We start from the raw sequence: 17850 nt of genomic DNA on the forward strand, positions 1-17850 counted from the left end.
CCATTGACTTGCCTGCCTCACCAGACAATGGTGGAGATACTTCACCCTTAAACAGAAAACCTCTATAGCCTTCTGCAACCTGATTCATTTTATCAGTGAACGTAGGAGAAACTGCCTGCTTGTCATGAACGTTACCTGCTAAGACAGTATTTCCTGTGGGAACACCTTTGTGCGCATTAAACAGGCTTATTTTTCCACTTCACATGTCCTTATGACATAAATAGCGTGTTGTTCCCCTTGAACCAAACTTTTCCTCCTGTCTTTCTCTTTTACTAACCTGAGGTGTATCTTTACCTTTACCATCTTTCTTAATCGAACAAGATCTCTTTTCCTTATCAAACTTTATCTCCAACTCATCTGAAAACTGGGGTCTGTGACTGCTCCTTTGTGAATAATTCATAATCATCTTCCATTACTGCAGCAGCCCTTATTTTAACAACTTTACTCTTCCAGGTGGGACCTTATTCTTGATGGGGCACTACTTTGAATTCTTCCATCAGAATCACTTCCCTAAGGCGCTCAAAGTCTTGTGCAATCTTCATCGATCTATACCTTTCATCAAACACCATTTCCTTCTCTCGAGAAAATTCAATATATATCTGGCCCAGTTTCATTTTTAAATTCCCAATTTTTTTGTCTGTAGGCCTCTGGTACCAACTCATAGACATTGACAACAGCAGTTGTTATTTTGTCACAGTTTCGTGAGTGATCATCTGAAAGAGATGAATACACCTCCAAAGCTTTCCCTACGAAGACACTCTGTTGGAGCATTGTCCAAGTTGATTTTGGTCAATCGAGATTCATGGCAATTACCTTGAATGACACACAGTATATTTCTACTCCCTCTTCACTAAATTTAGATACCAAATAAATATTCTTTGGCCAATCAAAACTGCGAGGAGTTTGCTTTGGGTGATCCTTATCTTTCACTTCTAATTTGCATCCACCGGATTTGAGCCTTTCCTTTTTCAATTTGAGCTTTAATTCAGATTTTCACCCATCTTGTTCTCTTTTCTTTCTCTTAACTTTTCCTTTCTTTCTCAAATTCAAGTTTTCTCATTTCAAATTGTTTTTGTCATTTTCTTTTTCTCTTCCTTCCCTTTCCAGTTGTATCTTCTCTAACTCAATTTTGGCTGGTTCTAGCAGAAATGTGTTTTTCTTTCTCTAGCTTCAAGTGATGAACTAATTCTTGGATTATCTCTGCTTTCTTGGCCCCTGGTTTTAACCTGACCCCTAGGTTCCCTGCTATAGCCTTCAGGTTATCTTTTATCAACTGTTTCAAGACTCTGAGAGTCAAATCTCTCACTTAACAAAGGCTTGAACATGTTGATTTTCTACAGAACACAGCCAAAGTAGATATGAAGTCTTGTTTATTTAAACTCTAGAAAATTCCAGTGAATCTGTTTTGCAGCCTAATCTGGATCAGTTCTAGATGAGCCCTCAATATTATTATGATCCCCGTGGAGACCACCAACAAACCAAAAGAATCAAATCCACCGAATGACCCCAGTTTAGGAAACAAACTCAAATGGACAAAATTTCACTTTTATAAATTTTACTCAACACTCAAACCAAAATCAACATAAATTATATATGAGCTAACAGTTAAATCATGATCTCTCTCTCTCTCTATAGATTTTATGTATATATATGATAAATCTTAAAGGGTACATGTTTATTATCAGATGCAACAAAGATCAACCTTACGATTCCTCTCAGCACTCCTATCAGTAAGATGGTGCCAAACAATCCCAAATTACATCAAAATCTGGAACAACTTCCTGTAGTTTTCTAAGTCCTGTCCCCCAGGATGCAGATACGGAAGTAATGATCTGTCGATTGTGAGTGATCCAGTCTTCCCTTTAACAGTTCTGTCTTATCGCCTCTCAAACAACCTAGGCATCACCCACGACCGTCCTGACAGCGTGTTTCCACTGATAACTCTTTAAGTCACCAAAGATAGCAACTGTGTAAGCCTTATTTGCCAATGGTCAGCCCTCAAGGTCCAGGCTCCTCTGCCTGCAACCGGTCTTTTCAATTCAAAGTAGCTTCTCTGGAAACACAACAACAAGCAGCTCCCAGCTTATCTCTTTAAAACAACATTTGGTTGTTTTTGCTTCCTCCCTCTATAAAGAGTTCTTCTGAACTGAAACCTGAGCTCCAGTCACATGTCTCTGGTCACACCTCTGATCATAAGACTCTGGTTCAATCTGGTTAGGACCAGTTTTGTCTTTTCGAAAGCTCTCTGGGTTTTTCAGTTTCATTTCCACCTGCCAAGAATGAGGCATACTAATTTTGTCATGAACATGAGGGTGATGCCTCACCTAGTCGAAGTGCCACAGGGGAGTGCAGTAGAGTCTGCACAAATACTTGTAGGCAGGAGTGTCCGCTGGGACAAAGCGGAGATTAGCAAAGACTCCTCCCCCACGGTCAGGAAGAACAAGTGAACAACCCATCCCCTGAAGTCCAAAGCCTCCGCAAAGCACTGAAAGAGAGTTCAGGATAGACCCACCCACTACTGACTTTTAAAAAAAAAAAAAATTACCTCAGCAGGAGCAAAGACTCTAGGCAGCCATGGAAATAGGCAAACGGAAGAGAAATTTCCCCAAAAGAAAAGAACCACATGTTTATTGAGATGCAAAAAGGGGACAATTAAAGCAGTACTGGCACCAAGAGAAGACAGTTTTAATAAGTTTTAGGATTTATGAATGAATGGGTATGAATGAGAGAAATGCATGTTTTTTTTTCTGTATCTTATATTTTTCTCTCAACCCTTTTAATGAAATGTGCTTTTCTCAAATCACATTTCATTCCACTGGGTGTGGAGGTGTCATGCTAGGCCCCCGCCTGCCAAGAATGAGGCACATTAATTTTGTCATGAACATTGATTTTAAGCTGTAACTGGAGTGAAGAAGACTTGTTAAACAGATCAGCCGTCGCTGGAAAAGACATTTGCATGTTAACAGACAGTGTTTGGAAGGGCAAAGTAGCCATTCAACCCACAATGGACTTTTGATCGCCAGATGTTGAAGGTGGGACAGCTCGCATTCCATGTTGACTGCTAAGATGGCCAAAAACACAAACTGACATGGTCAAACCAGCTAGTCACCTGACTAATCTGCCGGGTAACCTGAGTTTTTTTTGAATTTGTACAAACAGTTTGGGCAGAAAGTCTGTTTGCTCCTGGACTGAGACGATCTCTCCTGTTGGCTCCCATCTCTTTCTCACAAGCTTCTGAATCCACTGAAGACACATGAACCCCAAGAGAGAAAAGTCTCCTACAGCGAACAAGGTTTAAGAAGAGTACTAGGCCCCAACGAAAAGCACGATCTACCTACAATTAGGGACTCTACAGTGAGCTCGAAGAACCGTAACAACAACTCTTCAGATATTGCCTCAAACCTTTCCACTTTATTTTTCTTCTGCTCTTTTCTGTCTCCACTGGCCTGTGTGTATCGCGTATTCATACTAGTGTGGGACGCTAGGCGTTAACCGAATTAGAGTTTTAAGTTTAATAAATTTCAACTTTTCTTCTTTAAACCTAAGAAAGCCTGTTTGTGCTGGTTTCTTTGCCTTATAATTGGAAAGCGGTGAACAAGGATTCACCAAGGGGGAGCTAAAAACAGTGTGTTTAAAATTAAACCCTGTTATAGTAAGACCAGGTGAAGGCTGAAAGGGTACCCTGCACCTCTTTCTCACCTGGTCGTAACAATCTTCATTTGTGTTACGTATGACTCCAATCAGTGGAGTGTTTTCCCCTTGATTCCCATTGACTTCAGTTTTGCTAGGGTTCCTTAGTGCCGCACTCTGCCAAGTTATGCCTTGATGTCAAGGGCAGTCACTCTCACCTCAGCTCTGGAATTAACCTCTTTTGTCCATGTTTGGACCAAGGGTGTAATGAGGTCTGGAGCTGAGTGGCCCCGGCAGAACTCAAACTGAGCATTGGTGAGCAAGTTATTGCTGAGTAAGTGCAGCTTAATAGCACTGTCGACAACCAATTTAAGAGTAATTGCTGAAAATGAGTCAACTCTGTGTCAAAGTTTCTTGTCACTCCTGCTGTGATATATTTCTATTCTGTTTTTGTTTTCTCATTTTGACATTATTTAAAGGGGGTCATCATTATTTGGTGGCGAGTTGATTTTCTTGTTACTATGATTCTACAAGTGTTTGGTACTTTCTGTAATTGTTTCAGGTTGCAGAACATACAAATTAGGAGCAGGAGTAGGCCACTCGCCCCCTCGATCCTGCTCCGCCATTCAACAAGATCATGGTTGATCTGATTGTAACCTCAACTCCACATTCCCGATAACCTTTCACCCCCTTGCTTATCAAGAATTTATCTACCTCTACCTTAAAAATATTCAAAGACTCTGCTTCCACCACCTTTTGAGGAAGGGAGTTCCAAAGACTCACGTCCCTCTGACAGAAAAAAAAATTCCCCTCATCTCTGTCTTAAATGGGCGACCTCTAATTTTTAAACAGTGTCCACTAGTGCTAGATTCTCCCACAAGAGGAAACTTCCTTTCCACATCCACCCTGTTAAGACCCCTCAGGATCTTATATGGTTCAATCAAGTCGTCTCTTCCTCTTCTAAACTCCAGCAGATACAAGCCTAGCCTGTCCAATCCTTCCTCATAAGGTAACTCTCCCATTCCAGGTATTAGTCTAGCATTCAAAGCCATCATGCAGTGGTGTAGCAGGTGCTGACAAAGTTTTTGCTGTCTTCAAGGCTTCTGTACAAACCAATTGATACCAGATATTCACATTCCCTTGGAAGGCAGCATGGTTTGGAGACTGAACAGAGGTCTTGTAAAGTAGGAGAAGCTGCTGGAAGAGGGAGGAGGAGGGGGAGGAAGACTTTCAGCAGGAGGCCATTTCTACCCAGGGTGTTCAGAGAGCAATTTTTCTACCTGAACCTCGCTGAGTTTCTATGTGTGAGATGTCAGCGCTTCAGTAAGGACGTCCTCACTGAAATCTGCCAGCTGCTGCAGCCACAACTACAATCTCAGAGCAGGGCAAGGATCATATTGGCAGTGACTGTAGCAATGAGCATTTATGTGTTTGGCTCCTTCCAGGTTGGAGCTGGGGATATTTGCAATATCTTGTAGTTTACTCTCCACTTTTGCTCAAGAGAGATCACTGAGACTCCCTACTCAATGAGAGCTAACTACATTTTGAATTCTCTTGCCAGAGAGTAGCAGGCAGAGTGAACATGCTTTTTCACTAGGATTACTAGGCATCCCCATGCTGTAGGGTGCTATTGACTGCACACACGTCGCTTTGCGGGTGCTGCATGATAACTATGTTCTGTACCAGAACTGAAAGGGATTGCACTCCCTCAATTCAATGTCCAGCTGGTGTGTGACCGCAGGCAGCAAATCATGCACATCAGTACCTGGTATCGGTCATGATGCCTTCATCTGCGGCGGTTCGTTGTGCCAACTGCATTTGAGCCACAACTAGACACCAAAGTGTGCCAGCTGAGTGATGAGTGCTATCTATCACTGATAAAATGGCAGGTGACTCCTGTGCACAACCCATCCATGTGTGTGCAGCATGCATACAATGAAAGCCATGTAGCTACATGAAATGTGATATAGCAGACCATTGACATGCTGCAACAATGCTTCCACTGCCTGAACTGCTCTGGAGGATCCTTGCAGTACTTGGCAGAGTGGGTGTCAAGGTTTGTGCTACACATCGTGAGGGGACAGCTCTTGTCACCGGTATACGGCGAGCAGCTGAGGAGGAGGAAGGGAGGTGGCAACCTAGAACGGCCCTTTTCTGCTTGGATTGTCCATGAAGAACTCATTGAAGTGCAGTACCAGTAATAGCAACCCTAATCTCCCTTTCATCAACAGTCCCACACCTTACCTTCCCTCTGTCATTGGTCATCAGAGTTTCTACTTGGCCACAAAGCAAAAAACAAAAGCCATCTCAAAATAAACATTTCAGGCCAAATTTATAAATGAAATCATGCTATATTGCACATAAAAATAAGCTGATCACCCACGTGCATTCACTTAGTGCCTGTCTTCCATTTTCCTGTTCTAGCGTTTCTAGCCCGGTGTCTGCAGCATGACTGGTGGAAGCTGACTGACTTTCAGTAGAGGATACTTCAGATGGCCTTGGCGATCGACATCGAGCAAATCAAAAGCTATAATGCCTGGCTACGAACTATAAAATTTTGGCAGGGTGACAGCAATCTGAGCTGGCAGGCTGACAAAGGTACTGACAGAGTGGCGGGGATGGGAAGACAAATGCTGTCTTCCGGAGAGAAAACAGCAGGTTCTTGCTCCATGGAGCCACCTCCATGCCCCCGGGCCAGCACATCAGCAATCCCACCAGGCTGTTGGAGGTCAGATTACTGGACTGCTATGACACCCTGAAAGCCCTTTTGCACACTGTAATCCACAGCCATGATGGCAGCAAGCTGACCTTGCATGTCAGCAGTCTGAGTTTCCACTGCAGCACTGAGACGTTGGGTGGCTGCTGTTTCTGCTGCATTGGAAGCTGTGACATTGACCATTAGTTGCTGGTTGGGTCCACAAGTGTATAAATGGAATTGGACACCATTTCCATGCTGGCAAGGATGGGCTTCAAGCCCTGCACAAAACCCTGTGCCAAATTGGTGCTGGACTGCTCCATGTTCCATGTCATTGACCGCAGGCTTTCTGGCTGGCTCCCCAGTGCACCAAGCCATTTGCTGTGCATGCTCATTAGCATTTTTCTGTAGGTTACCCCATCGAAGGCCTCATCTGAGTCCTTGGGAGTGAAATCCATGTGTGACCCTGCACTCTGGCAAGTTGGCACCTGGCTGCAAACCACTCATACTCAGTGTCTAACAACATGCAGATTCTGCCTCTAATCTATCCTCCAAGATATTCTCACTGTCCTTATCTGAGCTGGTGACTGCAAGTGTGAATTTAAGTGACAGTGCTGCGTCTTCATCACTCACTCACTTCTTGGGGTTTCTCTACTGTCTGGCCAGGTTGCACCTGTTTGGTATCTGAAAAGAAAAAGACACAAGGGTAAGGTTGTGGTGTTGTGAAGTGGAAAGTAAGAGGTTCATGTTTCTACAATTTGCAGCTTGTAAATCAGAGGTGTGTGTGGGATGAGGGAGAAGTGCAAGGTAAGAAGGAGCAGGACAGGCTCAGCACTGTCTCCTCCATGGGGTTTAGGACATGCAGCTGTACCTGTCCCCTCTGATTAGTTCCTGCCATCTCCAGTTGTGCACCACCTCGTCTTGCAAGAGAGAGGGAAATGTGTCGATGAATTTCATGCAATCGGTTTAGCTGATATGGCTGTCATGGTTGAATAGCTGGTGTATGCAACCTGTGAGATGTGGGTGTGATGTTAGCAGTAGTGCTAAGTGTGTGAGGTTCCGGTGAAGAATATGAATGTCACCTATGAGGTCTGATTGATAGAGGTTGCTAGTACTGGTGGGGGTGTGGTAATTTGACCAGTGGCTGAGGCTTTTGGTGCCATTGGTAGGATATGGCATTTGAAGATGCATTCACTGATCTGATTCACTAGTGTTAGGTCATTGACCTTCTTTCGGCACTGCATGCAGATTCACACAGCTTGATTCATGGTATTGATGTCCACAGCTATTTGCTCCCACTGCCTTTTATACTGTGTCTCTGGAAGGTCTCCTTCTCTGCAGATAATGGGACATCTCTCCTCTTTTCCACCTCCTCCACCAAGATCTCCAGTGTAGCGTTTGAAAACCTTGGAGCCCGTTTTGTCCGCTGTTGTGCCATTCCTCATACTTTTCCAGGTCAGATTTTCTTTTTTTTTTATTCATTCATGGAATGTTGGCGTCACTGGCTATGCCAGCATTTAGTGGTGGTGAGCTGCCTTCTTGAACCGCTGCAGTCTATGTGGGTTAGGTACACCCACAGTGCTGTTAGGAAGGGAGTTCCAGGATTTTGACCCAGCGACAGTGAAGGAACGACGATATAGTTCCAAGTCAGGATGGTGTGTGACTTGGATGGGAGCTTGCAGGTGGTGATGTTCCCATGCATCTGTTGCTCTTGACCTTCGAGGTGGTAGAGGTCGCGGGTTTAGAAGGTGCTGTCTAAGGAGCCTTGGTGCGTTGCTGCAGTGCATCTTGTTGATGGTACACACTGCTGCCACTGTGCGTCAGTGGTGGAGGGAGTGAATGTTTGTGGATGCTGTGCCAATCAAGCAGGCTGTTTTGTTCTGGATAGTGTCGCGCTTCTTGAGTGTTGGAGTTGCACCCATCCAGGCAAGTGGAGAGTATTCCATCACACTCCTGACTTGTGCCTTGTAGATGGTGGACAGGCTTTGGGAGTCAGGAGGTGAGTTACTCACCGCAGGATTCCTAGCCTCTGACCTGCTCTTGTAGCCACGGTATTTATATGACTACTCCAGTTCAGTTTCTGGTCAATGGTAGCCCCTAGGATATTGATAGTGGGGGATTCAGCGATGGTAGTGCCATTGAATGTCAAGGGGAGATGGTTAGATTCTCTCTTGTTGGAGATGGTCATTGCCTGGCACTTGTGTGGCGCAAATGTCACTTGCCACTTATCAGCCCAAGCATGGATATTGTCCATGTCTTGCTGCATTTCTACACTGACTGCTTCAGTATTTGAGGAGTTGCGAATGGTGCTGAACATTGTGAAATCATCAGGAAGCATCCCCACTTCTGACCTTATGATTGAAGGAAGGTCATTGATGAAGCAGCTGAAGATGGTTGGGCCTAAGACACTACCATGAGGAACTCCTGCAGTAATGTCCTGGAGCTCAGATGATTGACCTCCAACAACCACAACCATCTTCCTTTGAGCTAGGTAGTTTTCCCCATGATTCCCATTGACTCCAGTTTTGCTCGGGCTCCTTGATGTCACTATTTCAATGCAAGGTATTTTTAAAAATTAGGCCTTTTGTGTTGAGTATATCAAACGCTATTTGAAAGTGTTATTGTTTTGCTGTTGCCGTGAACACATTGAAAAATCCTATGCAAACTACCTATGACGTTAATTAGAATAACTCCTAAAGATAATGTTTTATTCAACTGAAAGACATCCGTTACTGTCACATTGAACTAAACTAAAAATATATTTCTTTATATTAATAATGAATTCAGTAATGCCGTGACACTTTGAAAGGGTGTGACGCTTACCTCTCATGACTTTCTGTAATTGATTTAGAAGAGAGAAAAAGAACAAATTGGTTTCTTCAAATAGAAACCAATTTCTGGTTTCCTTTGTACCGTTTGTTAAAAGATTGGGCTGTCTTTAAAGCATAGAAGTGATAGTGCAGTTTAAGAAACATAAAATTTGAAATACTCTTTTCAAAATGATAGCTTGGGTAAGAAACTGATTATATAATTTTCAAAGATGAACTTGCGTCTGTGTATTTCATTGTAGAGTTGATTGTAAGTATTGAGGCTTTCAGAATACAGTTTAGCTAGTTTCAGGTAACATTGGACTAAAAGAGCATATGCAAAACAGTGGCTCTAGTCTGCGTTTATGTACTTTATTTTGCAAACCAAATGATTTTCTATTAGGCAGTGTCAATTTAAACTCAGTCAGATTTTCTCTTGCTTAGTGCTCTGATATACCAGTCGAGCTTTCAGGAAAACAAAAACATAAAAAGCTGGAAATACTCAGCAGGTCAGACAACATCTCCGGCGAAACAGAATCAGGGATTCGATGTTTCAGGTTAAAGATCCTTCTTCAAGATGAGAAGATGTTATAAATTAGCAGCATTTAAAAAGGATCAAAACAAAGGAAAGGGGAAAAGAAACAAAAACACCAACAGGAAAAGAAATAGCCAGACCTGTCAAGTGCTTGTGTGAAGAACCAGAGATGGTTAAATGGCAGAAGTGGTCCTAGCAGAAGAGAAAAGGAGATATAATGAGAGAAATGAAAGAAATAAAATCCATGTACAAGACCCAAACAGAGTGTGTGTGTATGTGAGCAGCTGAAGGAAATTAGGTAGAAAGGGAAGTGTGAAAAACCGGCAAGGTGGAGCAGAATCCAGTGGCCCGGGAGTCTGGTGGAAGAAATGAAGCAGGTTGCTACCATGGGTGCAGACCACCCTGCTAGTAATGCTCTGTTCTACCTCAAGTATCAGTTTCCTTCCCTCAACTCTGAAAACAACAACATAACAATCATCCCACATTGCCAGAACCTACAGCCCCACAGAGGAAATGGAAGCTGTAGTTTTGGTTTGACGTTATTAAGATCAATGTGAAGGCCAGAGGGCTGAAAAGTGCCTAATGTAAAGATGAGGTACTGTTCCTCAAGCTTACGTTGAGATTCTTTGGAACAATGTAGAAGGCCAAAGACAGAGAGCTCATAATTACATAATGCATAACCAATATAAGTAAACTTGTTTACATTGTTTTGTCTTTCATGTATTTCAGATATTTCTGAGAACTTTTCTGTTTGGAGACCTGTGTCTGTCTCAGAATTCTGAAGCTTGAATTCTGCTCAATTCCCTGAACACAGAGTGAAGATGCTCTACCACAAAACAGACTTTTAATATGTCCAAAGGTCACAGTGATGGACCATGACTGCTAAATTGCACCAATGTTGATGTGCTTAGCAATCTGATAGAATACGATCATCAAATGCAGATTAAAGCTTTCTCTTAGTCTAATATAGTAATGCAGAGGTAGGCACACAAACAGGAAATCATGTTTACTCTGTGATGTAAAGGCCAGTTTTCTGATTGAAAAACAAAATAAAGCCTTCTGATTACAAATCAGATCCAATAGAACAAAATTTGCCTTCAACATAATTTCCAGCATAATTTGTGCTATTGAAGTCTAATGGTTTTAAAACACTATCTCACTTCAATAGTCCTTCTGCTGTGCTCCAATCCCTAGCTCTTTCCAACTGCTTGTTTCCCACAGTGCTTCACTCCCCCATTCCCTGTTGTTCCCTGCCTCTGATCATCTCGCCGTGCTCTGCATTCCAGCTATCTTACACTCCATTCCTTAGTCCCTGAGGTGCAGTATTCCTTAGCTTGAAATGAGATTGTTCATCACAACCTCACTCTTGCGCCAGACTACCACTTGTGAGCAATGCCATGAGAGATCAGATAGCATAATTATATAACCCTCTTTTATTTTTACAGAAGTATCGTAACAGGTATCTTAAGCTTCCTTCTTTTGTGCCAGTTACCGTATTTACTTTTACATTTTGTTTTCTTCCATTAGTTCCACGCAATGGATACGTTGCACAAGCACAACTATGACTTGACAAATGCAATCAGCATCTTGGTACCTCAGGGTGGTCCTGTTCTCTGCAGAGATGAAATGGAAGAATGGTCAGCATCTGAAGCTAGCCTTTTTGAAGAGGCATTGGAAAAGTATGGCAAGGATTTTAATGACATACGACAAGACTTTGTAAGCACATCAGAACTTTTATTCTACAGATTTTTTTATGCATTGAGAGAGATTGTGTAGCACTGTAGGAATGGTCTTCTCCATAAGCCGGACAACTTTTCATGCACTTGTTATGATGACATGAATGTTTCATCTCTGAGCTGCTGTGTGTGTGCTCTCAGGAGGTCAATGAATTCTGCTTTTGTGAATAAGAAAAAGGGAATCAAAAGAAAATGGAAAAGAGATGCAAACTAGATTTTTTTGTGAAAGAAGCATTTATAAATATTACATTATTTAGAGATCTACATTTTTAAGGTTTCTATTCCTACATCTCCGTCTCTTTCTCCGCTGTTGAAAACCTTGCCTTTTACTATCCTGCCCATTTCTCCTTGAGAAACCTCATCATTTATCACCAACTAAGCACCACCCGCCCCCAGCCCCACCAAATGTTTCCTCATTTAAATCTCTTTCCTTGGCCTTTGCATGGAATGATTCCTTATCTCGGTTATTTCCCCTCTCCAGCTAACTTTTGCACTCTCACCTTCACTGATTTCCGTTCCCTCCTTATTTCAAGTTCACCCTGTGCATTGACTCCCTCACCCACATAGGAACAGGAGTAGGCCATTTAGCTCCTCGAATCTGTTCCATAATTCAATGAGATTAGGGTTGATCTGCGAACCTGTCTCCACATACCCACCTTTGCCCCATATCACTCAGTAACTTTAGATAACAAAAATCTTATCAATCTCAGATTTAAAATTTACAATTGATCTAGCATCAATTGGCATTTGTAGAAGAGAGTTCCAAACTTCTACTGCCCTTTGTGTAGAAGCGTTTCCTAATTTCACTCCTGAAAGGTCTGGCTCTAATTTTTAGTTTATGCCCCCGGTACTAGACTCCCTAACCAGCGGAAATAGTCTCTCTACATCAACTCTATCTGTTCCCCTTAATATATTGAAAATTTTGATCAAATCACCTCTTAACCTTCTAAAAAATCCAGGGCGTACAACCGTACTTTGTGTAATCTTCCTCGTAATTTAGCCCTAGGAGGCCAGGTACCATTCTGGTAAATGCTGCATTCCCTCCAAGGCCAATATATCGTTCCTAAGATGTGGTGCCCACCCACCAACGTGTAAGATCACCCCATTGTTGTCAAAAATTGCTTTGAGATTTCTGTTACTGATTAGAATGCTGTCAGACTACTTTCTCATTTCCTTTCTTATATCAAAGGTGCCTCTATTTTTATTTTCTACTCTTGTGAAGAGCTATCTACTAACTTCCTCAAATTTAGCCTCCCTTTTCTTTGGCCTGTCATCTGCCAGGACATTGACACCTTCACTGAACATTTTTTTAATTGCCTTGTCTGCACCTTCAAGGTTTCACCCTCACTATTTCACAAGCAGAATCTGCTTGTCTGCTTCCTCTCCCAGTACAGCAGCAACTTTGTGGCTTCAAGTTTACAGATTATGACCAGGATTTTTATTTGGGCGATGGGGGTTCTGATCACCGGCAGAAGCACCGGTGAAAGCCCCACGTCACCGCTTCTGGGGAAGGCCCACCAAATCAATTGCCAATCAGGCACTTAAGTGGACAGTGGCAGGCCTTCCTCAGGACCAAGGACCCTGCTGATAGAGCACTTACCTAAGACCCTGGACCAGGCCACAGGTTTTTTTCTTTATTCGTTTCATGGAGTGTGGGTGTTGCTGGCAAAGCCAGCATTTATTGCCCATCCCTAATTGCCCTTGACTGTTTGAGTGGCTTGCTAGACCATTTCAGAGGGCAGTTAAGAGTCATCCACAGCTGTGGGTCTGGAGTTAAATATAGGCCAGACCAGGTAAAGGTGGCAGACTTCCTTCCCTAAAAGACATTCGTGAACCAGATGGATTTTTACGACAATGATATTTTCATGGCACCATTACTGAGACTAGCTTTCAATTCCAGATTTTTATTAATTAATTGAATTTAAATTTCACTAGCTGTCATGGTGGGATTTGAACCCATGACCCCAGGGCATTAGCCTGGGCATCTGGATTACTAGTTCAGTGACATTACCACTATACTACCCTCTCCCTGACAGATAAGTCACAGCGGGCAGTGTTTTGCAGGGGAACGAAGTGTAGGGGTTCAGCAGCAAAGGCGGAGGGGTGGGGGGAACGGGGGTGGTTCTCACCAGGCTCCCCTTTCCCAATCCCAGGTCCCTTACTCAGACACTATGTGGTTTTTAACGAGGGACCATTCCCCCCTGTCTCGGAGCTGGCAAGCAATCAGCATGGATTTGCTTGACGTGTTTCTGGTGGTGGTGCTACGAGGCCCTTAATTGGACATTGTTTGCCCACTTAAGGGCCTCAGTTGGTGGCAGGGAGCCCCCACCCCCCTGCCATTATCCCACTCAATTATATGCTCTCCCCGCCTCCAAACCTAATGCAGGGGAGAGCATAAATTTCCCCACAGATATTTAAATGTACCGAGCATGTGATCAACATGGTATTTCAGCCCCATCTCATTTGAATGTCACGGTTCACCATTGTTCCTTTTCACTGGCTAAATACTGCCGGTTAACCAAGAATTAGCAGGGGAGAATGGAAACAGCTCTAAACTTCAATACTCTGCTGGTAATCATTTCCTCTGCCCTCCCCCACTCGTCTCCATCCTTTATTTACAGTCTAAATGTGAGCGACCTATGGACTTCCGGCTCAAAATGAAAGTTATGAAGAGCACATCTGCCCTCATTCTACTGCATTGATTCTGATCCCATGCCCCTTCCTTTTTCCAAAATGTCTGGCTATCCAACCTTCATACCTTTTTTTCTTTATCTGGCTTTACTAAATTCATAGTGCAGCCCACCACCTGATCTTTTGACCAACTTTTCACCCAACCTCCTTTCCTTTCTTGCTGATATCACATTCTATCTTCTGGCATTGTCCCCACCTCCTGATAAAGACCATCATCATCATCTAACCCAATATACCCAACTTGAACCCTCCATCCTCTCTAATCGTTGCCTTATCTCAATTTTTCTCTTGCTCTGAAAAGTCCTTAAATGCATTATTGTGTTACAACAATATGCCTGCTTACTATGTCCCTTTGAACCCAACAGTTTACTTTATATCCTACCCACAGTAAAGAGACAGCTTGTCAAATCACTTAACGGCATCCTCCTTTTCATCCTTGGTCATTCTATCCTCCTCTAATATGGCTCCTTAGTAGTCCATCTTCATGTCATTATTCTCACCGACTGACATCATTATATTTATTTTCATTTAGAGATACAGCACTGAAACAGGCCCTTCAGCCCACCAAGTCTGTGCCGACCACCCATTTATACTAATCCTACACTAATCCCATATTCCTACCACGTCCCCACCTTCCCTATATTCCCCTACCACCTACCTATACTAGGGGCAATTTATAATGGCCAATTTACCTATCAACCGGCAAGTCTTTGGCTGTGGGAGGAAACCGGAGCACCTGGTGGAAACCCACGCGGGTCACAGGGAGAATTTGCAAACTCCACACAGGCATTACCCAGAATTGAACCCGGGTCGCTGGAGCTGTGAGGATGCGGTGCTAACCACTGCGCCACTGTGCCGCAGTGATTTCTCTGAAGAAGGCTATGCACTCGTCTTAAGTCTTTGCAGATGTTGACATGCCATAAATGTCAGGCCTTTTGTATTTTATTTTAAGTCTATTTTACTCACTGTAAATCAAATTATTATTGTATTTCCTTTCTCGAATTCCATAATATGCATATTTATCATTTAAATATGAAAGAACCAATGTGTGTCCTTCATTGTGGAAAGTTTGTTTTAAAATACAAAACAAACCTGTTTTAAAATGTTCTGAAGCAATATAGACCAGTATGAATTTTGCCCACCTTATAGCTTAGTGTTTTGTATATATCTTTTTAATAGCTACCATGGAAATCACTCACCAGCATCATAGAATACTATTATATGTGGAAAACTACCGATAGATATGTACAACAGGTAAAAACATTACTTGCATTTATGATTATTTCTTAAACTGTTCACAGTTTACCAAATTGCTAATTAATTAGTCTGTTGAAATGCATGCTTATCACTTTGTTCTTGGATTAAAAATTACTTTATATTATATAAAACTGGTTAATGCAAATTTTAAAATTATACACCATAAAAAACATAACTAGCTTCTGCTTACTGAAATAATTTTAAGATTACAATTGTAACAATTTCTTCCTTGCAAAATTAATACACTTGTGAGATCCTTATTTATGAAATAGTCTTGAGAATAATAGTGGTGATGGGATGTTCATTTCTTTTTAGACAGCTCAAATTAATTAAATCCTTATTTTTTACTTCCCGGTTTAAAAAAAAAATTACTAATTATACGGGAACATAATGTTCAAGAGTTCCACACATCATGGCAGAGTTGCCTTGTTTATGTGTGAGAGTTCACTGGTACAGGGAAGCAGTTATGGACCAATTTTACAAAATCATGCTCCCACTCATTTTAATGGGCAGAAAGTTATTGGGAAAGTCAGCTCACTATTTCCTAATAAGCAGTCAGAGCAGGCGAGCGCACATTTGTGAAATTTGCCTTTTATAAACCTCCGCCATGCACTCTTTCTGTGATGGGAGGAAAACACATGAATTTCAGACTGGTAGACGTTAGTGTTTTACACCTATAATGATCAAGACATCCTTTGTTCAGAGGACTGAATTGAGGATAGATAGAGGATGCAAACAGCTGAGTATTGGCTGAGAATGTTTTGTTTAGAACAGTATATGCAGTGAACCTGTACTGCTCTAGCCTGTCCTCAAGGAGCACTTTTTTTCTGATTTATTCATGGGATGTGGGTGTTGCTAGCAAAGCCAGCATTTATTGCCCATCTCTAATTGCCCTTGAGAAGGTAGTGGTGAGCCATCTTTTTGAACCACTGCAGTCCATGTGTTATAGGTACATTCACAGTTCTGTTAAAGAGGGAGTTCCAGGATTTTGACCCAATGATAATGAATGAACAGTGATATATTTACAAGTCAGGAATATTTGTGACTTGTAGGGGAACCTGCAGGTGATGGTATTCTTATGTCCCTGCTGCTCTTGTTCTGGGTGGTAGAGGTCACTGGGTGGAAGTTGCTTTTGAAGGAGCCATGGCATGTTTCTGCTGTTATTTTAAGGGAATTTAAAGGGGATAACTTTTAAAGAAAAGCTTATGCGGCACTGTGGAAACAAAGACTGACCTTTAAACAGGAAATTAAGAGCAGGCAATAGTTAGTGTGATTCCAGATAAATACACTATTCACGTGGCCACATTTTGAAAAATACAGTAACAGCAAAAAATTAGGTAGCACGGATAATGCTGACGGGATGATTTTGTCTTATATTTTACTTTTTATTTTTAGAAACGTCTTAAGGCAGCTGAGGCAGAGAGCAAACTGAAACAGGTGTACATCCCAACATAGTAAGTGCCTGTAAACCATCCTACAATTTAATTAATAAAATGTTGTTATGGAGATAATATTTTGTAGGTCCCAAGTTGAAAATATTGTTTACAACATTTACAGAGAACTAAAATAGCCTTTTTCATTTATAAATCTATATGAATAAAGAGGATAATCCACCTTTTTATTTCTGGAAAAGTTGCCTGGGGACATTTTTCTTTGAGTTACAAGAATTATGAGTCTGTTGGATGATTGCATTTCTTCCCCCTCCAATGTTCATTTGCATAAGGGGCTTGGTTCACTTTCTCCAATTAGCAACAGCAGGCTTAGCTGTTGGTCTGTGTATTGTAAAATACATATTCTATTATCCTTTGACTTTTTTTTACTTAAACATCTCAGTTTTAAAATTCTTATCCTTGTTTTCCTTATCCTTATCCACGGCCTCGCTCTGCCCTATCTCTGTTCTCTTCTCCAGCCCTACAACCCTCCAAGGTATCTTCACTCCTCCAATTCTGGCCTCTTGTGCATTTCCGATTTTAATCGCTCCACCACTGGCAGCCGTGCCATTAGCTTCCAAGGCTCTAAGCCGTGGAATTCCTTCCATAAATCTTGCTTTTTACCTCTTTTTCTTCCTTTGAGACGTTCCTTAAAACCTCCCTCTTTGACCAAGCTGTTGGGAATTCGCTGCTGTGAAGTGCCTTGAGACGTTTTACTATGTTAAAGACGCTATATAAGTTGCTGCTGCAAACTGACCATATTTGACCAAATAGGTTTTGAATGGGAATGATTTTAAAAGTTCACCCCCAATTTGGCAAAGCAGCTTGTTTGTTCATCTTTCAATACTGTCATTCCTGGAGTTAGAAGAATGCTTGTTTGCAGGATATATACTCGCGTCCTCTCCCATCTTTGAGGAGCGCTAGACTTTGTGGAGTTCATTCTGATTCAATGGCAGCTTCCAACTTGAGATTTGTTTCAAGGTATCTTTCCCTGTGACTGATTTTCATGCCACTTCCTTACCTTGTATTTCGACTTATAACTTGCACAGCTGTGAAACGTGCTCCAAAC

At 42.1% G+C, this 17850-nt stretch overlaps 1 protein-coding gene across 14 annotated transcripts in view; it reads left to right on the forward strand.

The window, feature by feature from the left end:
* mta3 (metastasis associated 1 family, member 3) overlaps positions 1-17850 on the forward strand; it is a 366201-nt gene that overhangs the window by 203054 nt on the left and 145297 nt on the right. For all 14 annotated transcript variants that reach the window (XM_068045144.1, XM_068045146.1, XM_068045152.1 and 11 more), the window contains exons 9-11: positions 11195-11383; positions 15274-15348; positions 16747-16805. In XM_068045144.1, coding sequence (XP_067901245.1) covers positions 11195-11383; positions 15274-15348; positions 16747-16805 — 323 coding nt within the window. The remainder of the gene's footprint in view (positions 1-11194; positions 11384-15273; positions 15349-16746; positions 16806-17850) is intronic.

This window comes from Heterodontus francisci, chromosome 13 (assembly GCF_036365525.1).
Source record: "Heterodontus francisci isolate sHetFra1 chromosome 13, sHetFra1.hap1, whole genome shotgun sequence".
Lineage (NCBI taxonomy): Eukaryota > Metazoa > Chordata > Chondrichthyes > Heterodontiformes > Heterodontidae > Heterodontus > Heterodontus francisci.